The following is a 13944-nucleotide window of genomic DNA, read 5'->3' as shown; positions in this document are numbered from 1 at the left end:
CGAGCCACCCTGGCACTGTCTCTGCGCACTGGTAACTTGTTTGGGGGCACCACTGAAAGCGCTGGTGTCAGGGACGCCTGCCCAGTGGGAGAGATGGCCTCGGGGACTTCCAGGGCTCCGGGCATGAGTGAGATGTTGCTTTTAACAAGCCCTGCACAGGATGCTGATGCACAAAGTTAGGGTTTAGCGGAGGACCTGGGATCTGGGCCAGGCCTGGCAGGGTGGCTACGGTTTAGGATGGAGTAGAAAGAGAAGGAGGAGTTGTCTGGATGAGAATTCTCGCCTGATTGACCATCAGTGGCCCTGTCTGGCCCGTGATTGTTGCTGACTAAAGAGACGGACCCCTCCTCCTAGGGTCGTGAGCATGAAATCCTCCTCTCCCCTTCCTCACCCCCCTGGAGCCTGGGGAGCTGTGTGGCTCCTTGCCGTGCCACGACTGCTGTCTCTCTCCCCTGCTGCTCAGGCATCTGTATGTAGAGCTTCGGTGGAAGGTACACTGGGACCTGGAAGTCAGGCTGGCCATGGCTCAGCTGCATTCATCTTTCTGTGCCAGAGAAACATGAAGTCTTAGATGCCTGCCTGTGATGTGAAACTGTTTTCTCCCACCCACCCTTCACTGTAGGGACAAAGAGAGAACAGACCCCTGGAAGCTGCCCTCAACTCCCCAGGACAGATGGAGAGTGTTGGAAGCCATAGTCCCAGGGTGTGGGCCACACCGGCTGTTTGAGCAGCAGGGAGTCCCAGGGAAGGAGGGAGACTGGTGGTCTCCATCAAAGACAGGGTCTTGTTGACAACCGGCTGGTCAGCTGCAGGATTGGATGGAGCTGGTCCGAGAAGACTGGGGGTGTGGGGGGCCACTAGCTTGCCCTGAGCCCCGGGACACTCCACGGGGAGCCTGCAGCTCTCAAAGATTCCACCTGAAAAATGGCCAGGGGAGATTCACAGCTTCCCAGCATCCTCCCAAGAAGCCTGAGACCCAGGCTAGGGGAAAACACCCCATCATATGTGCACAGGGGCTGGAGTAGTCCCAGAATCCAGGAAATAAAACGATTTGAAAGAAGGAGCACATCTCTCCATGCACGGAAGGAGCTGCTGGGGTCTCTCGCCATCTGTCAGAAAAACAACCCGTGGCTTTCACACAGAGGGGGCCACATGTACCAAGCAGCAGGTTTATTTTATTTGTTATTTATTTATTTATTGAAAAAACACTCACAGAGTGCCAGGCACCGTTCTAAGCACCTTTCAAATATTAACTCATTGAATCCTTATTACCACCTCGGGCAGGTGGAATTATTTTCCCCATTTTACAGAAGACGAACCCACATAACAAGCTCAAGGTCTTGAGCTGGTGAGAGACCAGTATTCAAAGCCAGACAGCCTAGCTCTGGAGTTCATGTTCTTACCCACTTCTTACTGTGCTGCCCCGAAGACTCCTCTAGAAAGCTGGCTGGTGTGCCTCCATAGACCCTAAGTACCCCACTCTCCTCCCCACAAACCTGCATGGAACAATCACTTGCAGGAACGGCCCTTGTAGCAAGTAGAGCAGCCTGATTCTGGGGAGAATTCCCGGGGAGTCCGACTCACTGATGCTCCCCACCCTCTCCCACTCATCTTCACTCGCAAAGGCCCACAGGGAACGGTGACAGCCACCAGTTACCCCCTTAGGTTCCTATGACCATCCATTCCACAAATACATACTGAATACTTAGCACGTGCTGGGCGTTTTCCTTGGCACTGATGAGGTGGGGGTGGAAAGAAAGGTGGGGGTCCTTTTCCTCAAAAAATGCAGCATGTCTGGTTGGGCTGACAGACGACTAAACAAATCATCCATGTAGCGTGTGAAACCCTGGGTAGGGTCAGCGCTTAGCTCATAGGAGAGGTGTCTCAGTGGACATGAGGCACTGGGGGCAGGTTAGGAAGGACCAATCTTGCTTGCTGCGGCAGGAAGGATGGACTGAAATAGAAACCAGAGGGAGGGAGAATAGTTCCAAGATTGCGAGAGGGTGAAGAACCAAAAGGCGGCAGATTTTTTTATAAGGAAAAACTATGCAGCAATGAAAATGAATAGCTTCAGTAATTATAGATTAGTCTCACACCTGTACTGTGGAGTGAAATCCTGCATGCCAGTGGATTCCATGTATATAGGGTCCAAACACCAGGCAAAAGGAAACTATAATGTTGAAGGATGTAACATAGATAGGAAAACTATAAAGAAAAGCAAGAAAGTAATTACCGTAAAAACCAGGTTATCTTTGGGGAAGATATCTTTGAGGGTAGTGATTAGGAAGGGGTACAAGGGGGGCTTTTGGGTGCTGGTAGTATCTTATTTTTTGACCTGAGTTGTGGTCCCATTGGTGTTTGTGATGATAGACAAAGCTATACATTTTAGTTCTCTGGACCTTTCTGTGCAGGTATAATTATAAGGGGGAGGGGAGTAAAAAGGAGAGATAAAAGAATGGAAGGTCTGCAGGAGGTGCATGATAGTAAGAAAGAGGAATTCCTCTGGTGGCTTACTGGGCTTCTGTCCACTCTAGAAGACTTGTTTTTTCCCACTTAGCATCTGTGAAATCAGGGTGCACCCTGCCATCGATGGCATCTCAGATGTGATGAAATGTGATTGTTTTGGGGCCCCTCACCATGCCGACTGCCTCCGTGGGGTTGGCGTCTGACCCTCCTAGAGCAAGGCCAGGCCCTCAGAGTTGGGGCTGCCACAGGGTGCGTGCCCACATTTGGTCAGGAGCCAGAAGGGAAGACGGCTGTCGTTGATGCCAGTGCGGTGCTTGGTCTTGGAGGGAAAGTGGGGAAGGAAATCTGGCTCCAAACCCTGCTTCACCAGCAGCACAAGGCCACGGATGCCAGCAGGCCCCCATTTGCCCTGTGCTCTGCCCCTCGGTGACTGGCCAGCCTCATGCTCATCTGATTGCCCCGGGAGGAGGAAGGACAGTCTTGGGGTGGGCTCGGAGTGAAGGGAGTGGCCAGGGACCCATGAACCGGCCCTGGCCACACTTCTTCCAGACCCAGCACTGCAGGTGGAACTCAGCCTTCAACTGAAAGATGCCTTCAGCTTCAATTTAGGGCAGGGGAGACCTGAGTTAGGAGGCTGCAAAGCAAGGTGTCAGAAAGAGGCAGGAAAGAGTTTAGGTCAGATTTTGGAGGAACTTCCTGATGGCAGCTGGGCCACCATGAAACACCCACTCTGTGTAAACTCTGCAGTTCCTTTCTCTGGAGACTGCACAGCAGGCTCTGTGACATCTGGGAGGCTTCGCTACATTGTCCAGAGTGAGTCCGTGAAGCACACATGCTTTACCTGCGTTATCTCATTAAATCAGCCCCCAAGTCCCAGAGGTACACGCTATTCTGTTATTCCCATTTTAAGCCAAGGAAACTAAGGATGGGAAATGGAGAACAACAAATCGCCAAGCTCACAGAGCTGGTAAGTGGGGGGGTGCAGGACTTGACCTCTCCAGAGGCCGTGTTCTTGACCGCCAGGCAGCTCTGCCTTGTCGCATGAAGCTCCATGCCCACCCTGAGGAGGATCTGTCATTTTCTGGTCCATTCTGTATCTCTTTTTCTGGAAGGATTATCTGCTTCCAGAAAGCTGCTGCCTGCTTCCCTCCCAACTCCAGAGGAGTTCTTCCAAACAGTGCCCAGAGAGTAGCTACCATGGCTTGGGGGCTTACCACGATCTCACTTGATTCCTCTTCCCGTCCCTGGCCCGGAGCCTTTCCAATTGTGCTAAAAGTAGCACTGAGCAAATCGAGGTCTGTCCAGGAGCCAGGACTGTTTTGACTCTGTCCTCAGGAATCATCTGGTCTGAGGCATGTACAAGCTGGACTGCTCCTGTGAGCACTCAGATGTGGTGCCAGGAATGTTCTGGCCGACACACCTGTCCCCAGAGCTGGGCCAAAGCTGCCACTCACCCCATGGCCCCCACCACGTGCCTCCTGAGATGCTGGTTCCAGGCGGGATGGGTGGTGGCATTTGCACGGTGGGAGGATAAAAGGTTTATTTTGCTTTATGTCCTCATACGAGGACAACCAGCCGGATTCCGTGACACTGCCTCCCACCCTCTCCATTCAATGAGAGCATGTTAACTTCTGGATTTACGACATCCACTCAGAACGGAGGCCTGCGCCGGGAACCTCCTTAGAGACAGCACACACTATCCCTCCATGGGAGGCTGAAGGATTTCCTTCCCCGGAGGTCTTTAAGAGTAGAAGAAGAGGGCGCCTGGGTGGCTCAGTTGGTTAAGCGACTGCCTTCGGCTCAGGTCATGATCCTGGAGTCCCTGGATCGAGTCCCGCATCGGGCTTCCTGCTCGGCAGGGAGTCTGCTTCTCCCTCTGACCCTCCCCCCTCTCATGTACTTGCTCTCTCTCATTCTCTCTCTCTCAAATAAATAAATAAAATCTTAAAAAAAAAAAAAAGAGTAGAAGAAGAGACTTGCATCTAGCTGGCTTCAGTGTAAGTCTTGGTGCAAGGCTCGTGCCTGGAAGGCCCATCCCTGCCTTTGCTGGGATGGCTTGGCCGTTCTTCAAAGTCCAGCTGAAGTGCCACCGGGAAGTCCTCCCTGAGAGCAGCTCTCCAGTCTCATAGGGAGACCTATTACCATATAGCGGGCTAAAGGCCATTATTCAAACACAGCCATGACGAACTCTGCCCCAGGAAGTTGGGAAATGCCTCACAGAGGATCTGATCTCTGGCAGGTCTTTCCAGAAGCTCAGAAACACACACAGTGGAAAAGTGGGGGAAAGAGCGTTGCAGCGGAGGGAACAGCAGGTGCAAGAAGGCATGAAAGGGGCTAGTGCAGTCCGGGCAGACCAGAGAGTTGCCCTGTTTTTGCTGGGTTCGCAGACCAAGTGGCCATGGACAGGGAGGCTGCGTGGCTCCTTCTCACGGCTAGGGGAATTGGAACTCCATGCAGCAGGAAAATAGGGCGTGGGCCCCACCCCTTCCCCAGAAGGTGTCAGAAGCATGGAGCCCCCACTCCTCTGCACCCTGGGGCCTGCAATCTCGCCTCCCAGCCTTCTTGTGTTCCTTCCCAGTCAGGAAGAAGTTGTCTCCTGGTTGACCTGGGTGGTGGTCCCATTGGTGTTTTCCTCCTTGTTAGAATCTTAATATTGGATGAATCCCAAGGCCCAGCTGCCCTGGCATGGCGGCCAGGGTCAGAGATGTGAATTAAAACAACACATGACCCTGACTGTCTTGGTCAGGGGCTGCTGGGGTCAACTGCAGAGGTTGCTCGCCTTTGTCGCTGATAATGAGAGCACTTCCGAGGCTGTTGCCCTCACGCTCATTCCTTAGACAGCCTTAAGCCCCTCACCCACATCATCCCATAATGATAGTGTGAAGAGCCACCTCCTCGCGAGCACTTTAACGAGTACAATTTCATTTAATCACTAGACGACTTTATGATGTAGGGCTAAGGGACATACCTGAGACCTCACAGCATGTCGTGACAGAGCCAGAATCTGAGGCCCAGTCTCTGGGACTTCAGAAAGCCCAAGCAGCTCTGTGTAATGCCACCTCAGTCATGAGGAATGGCCCTGGCTGGAGGAGGCTGGACAGCTTGGTCCTCTGCCCTAAGAGGCCCAGATCTCCCCTCGCTTCAGGGCAAGGCTCCCACCCATTCCGATAGTCGTCACATCTTTACTGCATGCCTACTGGGTGCAAGGTGTGGGTGCGGGGACCTGGGGGAGACACAAAGACGCAGAGACCCAGTTACCATGCGGCTCACCACCCAGGGGGACCCACAAGGACCCCTATTCCACCATCACCCAAAACTTTCCCATCTTAATGGGACCTGTGCAGCCTTCCCAATGCTCTGGCCAACGCATTTCTCCTTCTAACCTTCTATAGGGCCCATTACCCAAACCACCCAACCTTTGCTTTTGTTCTGCTTTCTTTCACTCAGGAGTCATTTGCATGTCATTTGCATGTGGAAGGCACTGGGGATACATTAATAAGACGAATTAATAAGACATGGTCTCTGCCCTCATGAAGCACAGTCTAAGAGTGGGAGACAAGCATGTCATCAATCCAGGGACTGAAGTGCCCGGGGACACCACTTCCTCACTCACCACCGCAAAGACACAGACTCAGTCTTACAAAGTGGCAGCATGATTAAGGGAGGGAGACTGGACCAAGATGAAAAGAACTGAGTCCCAAGCTGGTGCCGCCCCCTGAGGGAACACTGGAGAAATTACTCAGTTTCTTCAGCTGTAAAGTGGGAATAACAATACTTAACGTGCCTACCTGATAAAATGTTAGCGGTGTGCTTTGTTAAATGAAATTAAGTGCACGACAACCTTTCACAGGTTACCGAGTATTCTACAACTAGTAGTTATCATTATGTTTATCTTCTGTCTCCTGGGATGCCTGCATAAATCTGGGCACAGAGTAGATATGCAGTAAATTTCAGTCAATTTAAATTGAATTGGTTCAGATACCCCCATTTACCACCCTCTGATAGTCCTGTGGGCTTTTGAGGCCATAGTCAAGCTAATACTAATAATGCTTGACCTGCCTGCTGGGGGCTGGCTGTGAGGACCAAGTCAGGATGTGAAAGTGCCTTGGAAGCTATCAATATAGGGCTGTACTGACTCTTGGGAAAGCAATTTGGTCTCCCATCTTGGGGGGAGGTTGCACTGAGGGCCTGATGGTCCTGTGGAGCCACAGACATGGGGCAGCCTCCCCCAAGCCCTAGTCCCATTGCTTTTGGGAAACAAAAATTGTACTTTCCCCAATTAGGCTCCCAAACCGCTGGGCTGCCTGGGCCAAGATAGCGCCTGTGACGTAGGCATGGTCTCTAGAGGGACCAGGCCACCATGTGCCCACCCCGCATTAGCCCTTCACCTCTCATTTCAGCACCCCTACCCCACGGAGGATGAGAAGAGGCAGATCGCAGCCCAGACAAACCTCACCCTCCTGCAAGTAAATAACTGGTGAGTTATCACCCGCCCAAAGGCTCTCAGATCCGGGGGCCACTTGCTTGACAAGGGAATGCATAGCAGGGAACAGAGACAGCTCAGCCCAGCCCAGCTACCACAGCAGTCCTCCCCTTTGGGCTAGAAGCAGAAAGCTAGAATCAGCCCAACTGCCTAGAGCTTCATCTGCAGCTTCTCAGTGCCCTCTGCTGGGAGATTGTGTCAGGAACATCACTGGAAGCTTCCTGCTGAATAGAAAGCCCAGCCCTGCCTGCACTGCAGACACACACAGGAGGAATGCAGGCGTCCAAGTTCTGGAGGAGCCGCCAGTGGTCATCTGGTCTACCCAGCACCTCTGTGAACTGAAAAACTGTAACATTCTGCAAAGCTGGGGTGGGAAGGAGGAGGGAGAGTTGGCTGTTCTGACTTCACAGGCATCTGTTTTCCCCTTCTCTGTGTCTGGCTGGGTTGTCACAGAAATCTCAGAGAGCAAGGTCTGGTTGGGTGGAGGTAGACCCAAGATTTGGAGTCCCTGATCTGAGCCCTGGGCCCTGGAGAAAAGTCAGGGTTGAGTGCTTCTAAGGGGACCCCTACTTCCTCTGTTCAATCCTGATGAGTCCTGAGTAGAGATTTCTGACCCTCCTCATGCATCCTTCCCATGTTGCTTTGTGGTTACCAAGCTCCAGGTGATTCCATGAGCCCTGCAGTGCCCAGGGCTCTTCTCCCAGCTAGGCTTTCACACCCTAGATGAGCCCCCAGTCTGTTCTGTACAGTGGATCAGCCTATGAGAGTCTGGAAGAGGCTCTCACTCCCTGTACGCGCACGCGCACACACACATGCACATGCACACACACACACAAACCCCACAACCCCGGGGGTGGGGGGTGACTAACCAGGTCTCTACCTTTACCCCTGGGCAGGTTCATCAATGCCCGGAGGCGCATCCTGCAGCCCATGCTTGATGCCAGCAACCCAGACCCTGCCCCTAAAGCCAAGAAGATCAAGTCGCAGCACCGACCCACCCAAAGATTCTGGCCCAACTCCATTGCTGCAGGAGTGCTGCAACAGCAGGGCGGAGCCCCGGGAACAAACCCTGACGGTAAGAACCGGGCGTGGTGTGCTCTAGCCTGGGTCTGGTGGGTGGACCTCCTGGACAGGTTCTGCAGAGATGCAAGCGCTGGCCATCCCCTTGCCTGCATGGCAGCAACAGCATGGTCACAATAGTGATCTCCATCGAAGGGTGTGCGCAGGCCTGAAAGAGGGGGATGTTTTTGCATATATTTTCACAAACCAAAAAGCAACCTCACAAAGACGAGTGGGAGTCCATGGTCATCTGAGTCAATGACTGCTCAGCAGAGCCCCCTCCTCACTCCCACACCCTCCCGAAGTTCTGTCGCGCCCATGAGTGTCTGCACGGCTCCCCAAGAGCCGGGGCCATCTATAAATACCGAAGCAGGCAGCTGGCTTGTGAACGGAGGCCAGGAAGAGCTTTGTTTTCCCAGCTTCTCCATCACATCCTCCATATACACTTTTCTAATTGCCGGTCGCCTGGTGCACAATGAATAATTCAATGAGCCAGACATTTTATAGCTTGGCACGTGAAGATAGCTCTGTGTGGGAAGTGGAGTGGAGGTATGTGTGTGCATGTACATACCTTCGTGTGCATCTCTATGGTTGCGTTCAGGTTCCTCTATGCTGGACAATTGCCATGTCAGGTGTAGCGGAAATACACAGATTTTGAGCTAGACGGACCAAGGGGAGAATCCCAACTCCATCATGCCTGACCGTCACCTTGAGCTAATGCCTTAACCATCTGAGACTCAGTTTCCTCCTCTTTAGAATGGGGATAATAAGACCTACTGTACAGAATTGTTAGAAAGTCAAAGTATTTAACATACTTACATAGAAGATGCTCAGTGAACGGTAACTAGGAGCGCTGCTGCTTGGGATGGGGCAGGGAGGGGCTGACAAACGCATGGGCCAGGGCACTTCACACCTGGGAACTGTCGACCACTCCATGAGCCAGTCTCTGTCACTCTATCCAACACTGAGGTTCCTGGGCCTGACCCTTGTCTTCTCCTCTCGCGTAGGTTCCATCAGCTTGGACAACCTGCAGTCCCTGTCCTCAGACAATGCCACAATGGCCATGCAACAGGCCATGATGGCTGCACACGATGACTCATTGGATGGGACAGAAGAAGAGGATGAGGATGAGATGGAAGAGGAGGAGGAAGAGGAGCTGGAGGAGGAGGCCGACGAGCTTCAGACGACAAATGTCAGCGACCTGGGCTTGGAACACAGTGACTCCCTGGAATAGTTGGCAGCCCAGATGGCACTGGTCACCGAGCAGGAGAGGAGTGTCGTCAGGAAGGCTCCAGGGTGGGAGGGAGGGGGGCACCACAGGCAGCACCGAGGAAGTTGGCCCTAGCTTCCCCAAATCAGTAGCTTGAAGAAATGCAGAGGAGACACCTGCTCCGTCCCAACTACCAAGCTTCAATGAGCACCCCAGCCCCACTTCCCTGAACTGCAGAGGACTCCGTTTGTGGGGCCGGTCAAGCAGCCTACACGGAACGGCAGGAGTGAGAGCTGGACTCACCAAATCCCTAAGGACAGATGGCACCCATGCCCCGCTCCCCACTGAAGGACTTGAGTTGTTTACAAGCCCTGTACTGTGAGGCGGATCGGTGCTGTTCAGAGTGAGCCTTGCCAGGGACAGAGTTAGGAGGAAAGGGAGAGTCAAGGGGGTCTGGGTTCCACCCCTGTGAGGTTCTCAGCTCCTTGACAGACATTCAAGGGCAGGAGGAGCCCAGACGCATCACCAGTGGCTAGCAGAGTGGGAGGCCCTGAGGCGCAACATCCTACATATCGGAGCGGGACCTGGGCTCCCGAAGGCTCCAGCTCATTCCTCCAAGAACCTGTCTCAGGCATGGGCAACCGTGGACTTGGGAGAGAGGGCAGGAGCCACCACAGACACCTTCTCTCTCTCTCCCCCCCTAGAATGAATGGTAAGCTGGCAGGCTCGGATTGTAGGGGCTTAAGAGGAATCCCTTCCCCCGGGTTGGCTCCAGGACCCAAGGAGATGGCAGAACCTGAGCTAGGAGCCATATCAAGATGACTTTGGGGACCACAGCCATCCCTAGGTGGTCACAGAACTCAGCTCCTGTAACAACAGGGCAGTGGTGTCTTATCCCAGATGTTCCAGCCCTCAGATGGAGCTCCTCAGATGTCCCGGCCCTCAGCCCCCCATGGCTGTCCCCTTGCTCCCAGGCTGGCTCCACCAGCCCCCATTTTGCTCTCTTCTTCATTCTATCCTTCAGAGAAGGCAGAAGAAACATTGGAAAAGAAACATCCAGTCCAGTGGGAAGCCAGGGGTTGGAGAAGGTGCTATATCCCTCTTCCCATCAATATCCGAAGTGTGGGCGAGGCCCAGAGAAATGGTGCCCCAGCGCTAAGTGGTGCCCCACCCCCACACCTGGTTGATCTACCCACCACCATGACACACAGCACTGGAGGAACTGGGGCTCCCTCGAGGAGGAGGCTTTCCATCACCTGCCCTAACTCACACCCTCCCACCCCAACTTCCAGGCCCCCATGATTGGCACCCCCTCCTCCCCTCTTCTCCCACCCCTTGGCTGTGAATGACAGGACTGATCACACGTGTGTTTTCCATTGGATTTTAATTTAATGGACTTGCCGTTTCATTTGTAAATTGTGCATTGGCCATCTCCTTCAGTGGCAGGATGCGAGTGGCTACCTGGCTCAACCTGAGGGGACCCTCAGGGCCCTCTGGGGCTTCCCCTCCCCCACCTGGTTGGGGTGGAGCAAAAAGATGGTCGCTTTCCTGAGGTCTCCCTGAAATGAATGTATTTCTCCCCCAAAAGAGCTGATATTTAATGTTTTAATAGGGATTTTTGAGAAACAAATAACCTTATTTATAATCTGGGTGATCCAATCATTTTTTACTCCCTTTTGATGCCATAAGTAGAGGAAAGTCTAGCTTTTTTGGCGTGAGACTTTTGCAATGTGCAGTGGGATAAAATACATTTCCTTTTCTGGTTCGTCTTTCTTGTTCTCTCTCTCTCTCTCCCTCACACATCACACACACACACACACACACACACACCCTTTCACCTACCACTTTGGACGGCAATCCACCCAGCACAGGCAAACGGCACACAGGCCCACACATCCTCCTCCCAGCCCCTCCACCTGCCTAATGTTATGCAACCTCCCTCTGATGTATCCATCAAACCAGTACCGAATGTGGCCGAGAAGTTTTCAGTAAATCTTATTACCTACCATAATTCTGGTGCGCAATTCTTTTTCCGTGGTTAGTGGTTAGTGGGACCCTGGACCGGAGAAAATTTGGAGGCCTCAGCCTACCTCTTGTTGAACTAAATACCTATGGAAGGGAACAAGGTAGAAGGCTCTCTGAGTGACCTCAGTTTACCTGTCTGGGCAAAAAGACAGCCACGCTTGGCACACTCACTGCATACGTGTCCGGCTCAAAGACAAAGAGAGAAGAGAGAGAAGACCGGAGGACGCTCTGCACTGCCCTCTCCTGGCAATTCTCCCCCATAGCAGCCGCGCGCTCAGAATGCGGTCCCTTCCTGCACCATACCCTACCTCCCTCAAAGGCCTTTGCTTTTCCCCGAGGCATCCTAGGCTCCAAGGGTTTTCATCCTCAAAGCTGGTGGCACCACTGCCCCTCCCCCAGTTCTCCCAGGTCCACCCACGGCCCAGGAATTGGAAAGGAGAGGAAGTCTTGACTGTCACTTTTAATCCTAGAGCTGTGTCCAGAGAGGAGCCTGCCCTCTGAACCCCAGGGCTCAGCACTGTATCCCCCAGGGGCAAGTGGAAACTTAGGCACAGCTCCTAACCCCAAGTAAGCAAGCTTTCTTGTTACTTTCAGCCCAGAGTTTTCCTTATCTGGGCACTGTTGGTGCGATGTCCAGGGTATCGGTTTAGGAGCAAGAGGGGCCATCCCTTGTTCACATTCACAAAGGCTGGGGAGTCTGCACTTACCTGTGGACACCCTCCAGCCAGGCTGAAGGTGGGGAAGGGAGTGCTCACATGGGCAAAATGGGCCTGCACGCAGCCCTGTGCTCCCTAGGTCACCGCTCTCAAAGACCCCAAGCCTCCCGTCATACCGAGAGAGCCTGCAAACACAGACCCCCACCGCTAGGCAGTAAGAAAGTCTCAAGACCCGCAAGAAGAGGGTACCTTAGAGCCCCATCTCCCAGAGCTGGGAAACCAGCAGACTTTCAAAGAAGTGTTTTCCAAGGAAGACACTGTTAAAAGACATGCCATCAAAAAAAAAAAAAAAAAAAAACAAACACAAAAATACAAAAAATCTGTGGCCAGATTAATCTAGGATGAACTGCATATTCTATTTTGCTGGTGGGGTTCCATAAGGCACACCAGCATAGTAAAGGCTCTGAGGAGTCCTGCAGGAAGAAACCTGTTTATTCTGTTCTCCAGATTTATTTGCCTTTTTTTTCAAGTAATATCTATTCGAGTTTTACTGGTATTCCACAAAATACAGTCTACGCAACACTCCTCTAAGAAATTACAGAGTAGCTGCTGCAGCCTCTCTCACCCCTTCCTCAGTTTTTCCATCAAGTTCTGGCAGCTTTTCAACCATGCTACCAATGAAAAGGGGGTTTCCCAAACCATTTGCGATGTGGCAGCCACCTCTCTCTCCGTGCACGACCAAGTCCTACCCAACCCACGGAAAAGATGTGCCACAGTCCCTGTGGAAGTACGAGAAAAGGGACAACGCAGGAGGGGACTGGGTGCTGGTGTCAGGACCCTGGAAACCGGGCCGGCAGACTTCTGGCCCCAACCCCTACCCCAGCAGGGCAGACCTTTCAGGTTGGAAGCTTCCTGCTCCTGGGAGCTGATGGCCAGAGCAAGAGCTATACTGTCTTGACCAAGAGATCCCTCTGCTACCTTGAACACAGCCAGATGAGGGCAATGGTTCTGTCACACTCACTCATTCACCCGACGTGTATTTACTGAGCACCGACTCGGTCTCAGGCAGTTTCCGATACAGAGGATACAACTGTGATCAACAAAGACAAAGTTCTTGCCTTCAGGGAGTTTGCACATCCTAGGAAAACACTGAGACTGAATGTGTGTTGGTAACATCCCCCTACTGGTTAAAATATGACCTCATCCTGGTCCAGTGAGCTCAAACGTGATCGTTCAGAGTTGCAAACAAGACTCTCAGGTCCAATGTGGCGTTCGGATCAAATACAGCTCCCAGAGATGTTCTGTTTGGACCAATATTGTTTCTAAAAATTTTTGTGCCAACATTTAAAAGATAGAGAACTGCGACTCAGGACCTATATTCCTACACAGACACATCAGGGTGTAATCGAATCATTGCTACCCCTTATGATGTGCTCTCCAGGCTGTCACGACATTGGCCATGCACGTGGTCTCCCCAACATTGACACTGAGTGCCACTTGCCACGTTCAGGTCAGGTCATCACTGCTTGGTTGCTCATTGGTTAATTATGCTCCCCACTCCCTTTTATTTTTTTCCTTTTTTTTTTTTTGACATTCCTTCCAATATCTGCATTCTTGCTTTTAAGAAAGGAACTATTTCTCCATACCCACTGCTCCATCAAGTGTGATAAAACAAAACAGTCCAAGAGGCTCTGCCTTTGAAAAAAAAAAAAAATCCGAGAGAACGTATCTGTGGAAGTGAAGATATTCCTACCTTTCACTGCAAAGTATGCCTGTGTCCCGCATCAGACATCTTCACTCTTGTTACCTGCCTACCTGCCCTCTACAGGCAAACGTTAACCCTGGGGCATAAAACCTGCCAGCGTTGCTTGTTATATGCAGATTCGATCGCGTGACCAACTTTTTCCCAGACTCCAAGGCGAGATGCCTAAGGACTTTGAGAAACACTACTCTCAGAAAATAGTTTTGGGAGCACCTGTGTGGCTCAGTTGGTTAAGCAGCGGACCCTCAGTTTCGGCTCAGGTCATGATCTCAGGGTCGTGAGA

At 52.3% G+C, this 13944-nt stretch overlaps 1 protein-coding gene across 14 annotated transcripts in view; it reads left to right on the top strand.

Moving 5' to 3' along the window:
* Positions 1-11229, top strand: part of PKNOX2 (PBX/knotted 1 homeobox 2) — a 293351-nt gene extending 282122 nt beyond the window's left edge. For all 14 annotated transcript variants that reach the window (XM_081799167.1, XM_081799176.1, XM_081799168.1 and 11 more), the window contains 3 exons: positions 6867-6943; positions 7846-8024; positions 9016-11229. In XM_081799167.1, coding sequence (XP_081655293.1) covers positions 6867-6943; positions 7846-8024; positions 9016-9242 — 483 coding nt within the window. In that variant the 3' untranslated portion in view covers positions 9243-11229. The remainder of the gene's footprint in view (positions 1-6866; positions 6944-7845; positions 8025-9015) is intronic.
* Positions 11230-13944: the final 2715 nt, after the last annotated feature.

This window comes from Leptonychotes weddellii, chromosome 11 (assembly GCF_054177405.1).
Source record: "Leptonychotes weddellii isolate Sample4059 chromosome 11, ASM5417740v2, whole genome shotgun sequence".
Lineage (NCBI taxonomy): Eukaryota > Metazoa > Chordata > Mammalia > Carnivora > Phocidae > Leptonychotes > Leptonychotes weddellii.
The sequence above is the reverse complement of the archived record's forward strand: the minus strand, read 5'-3'. Positions and strand labels throughout refer to the sequence as shown.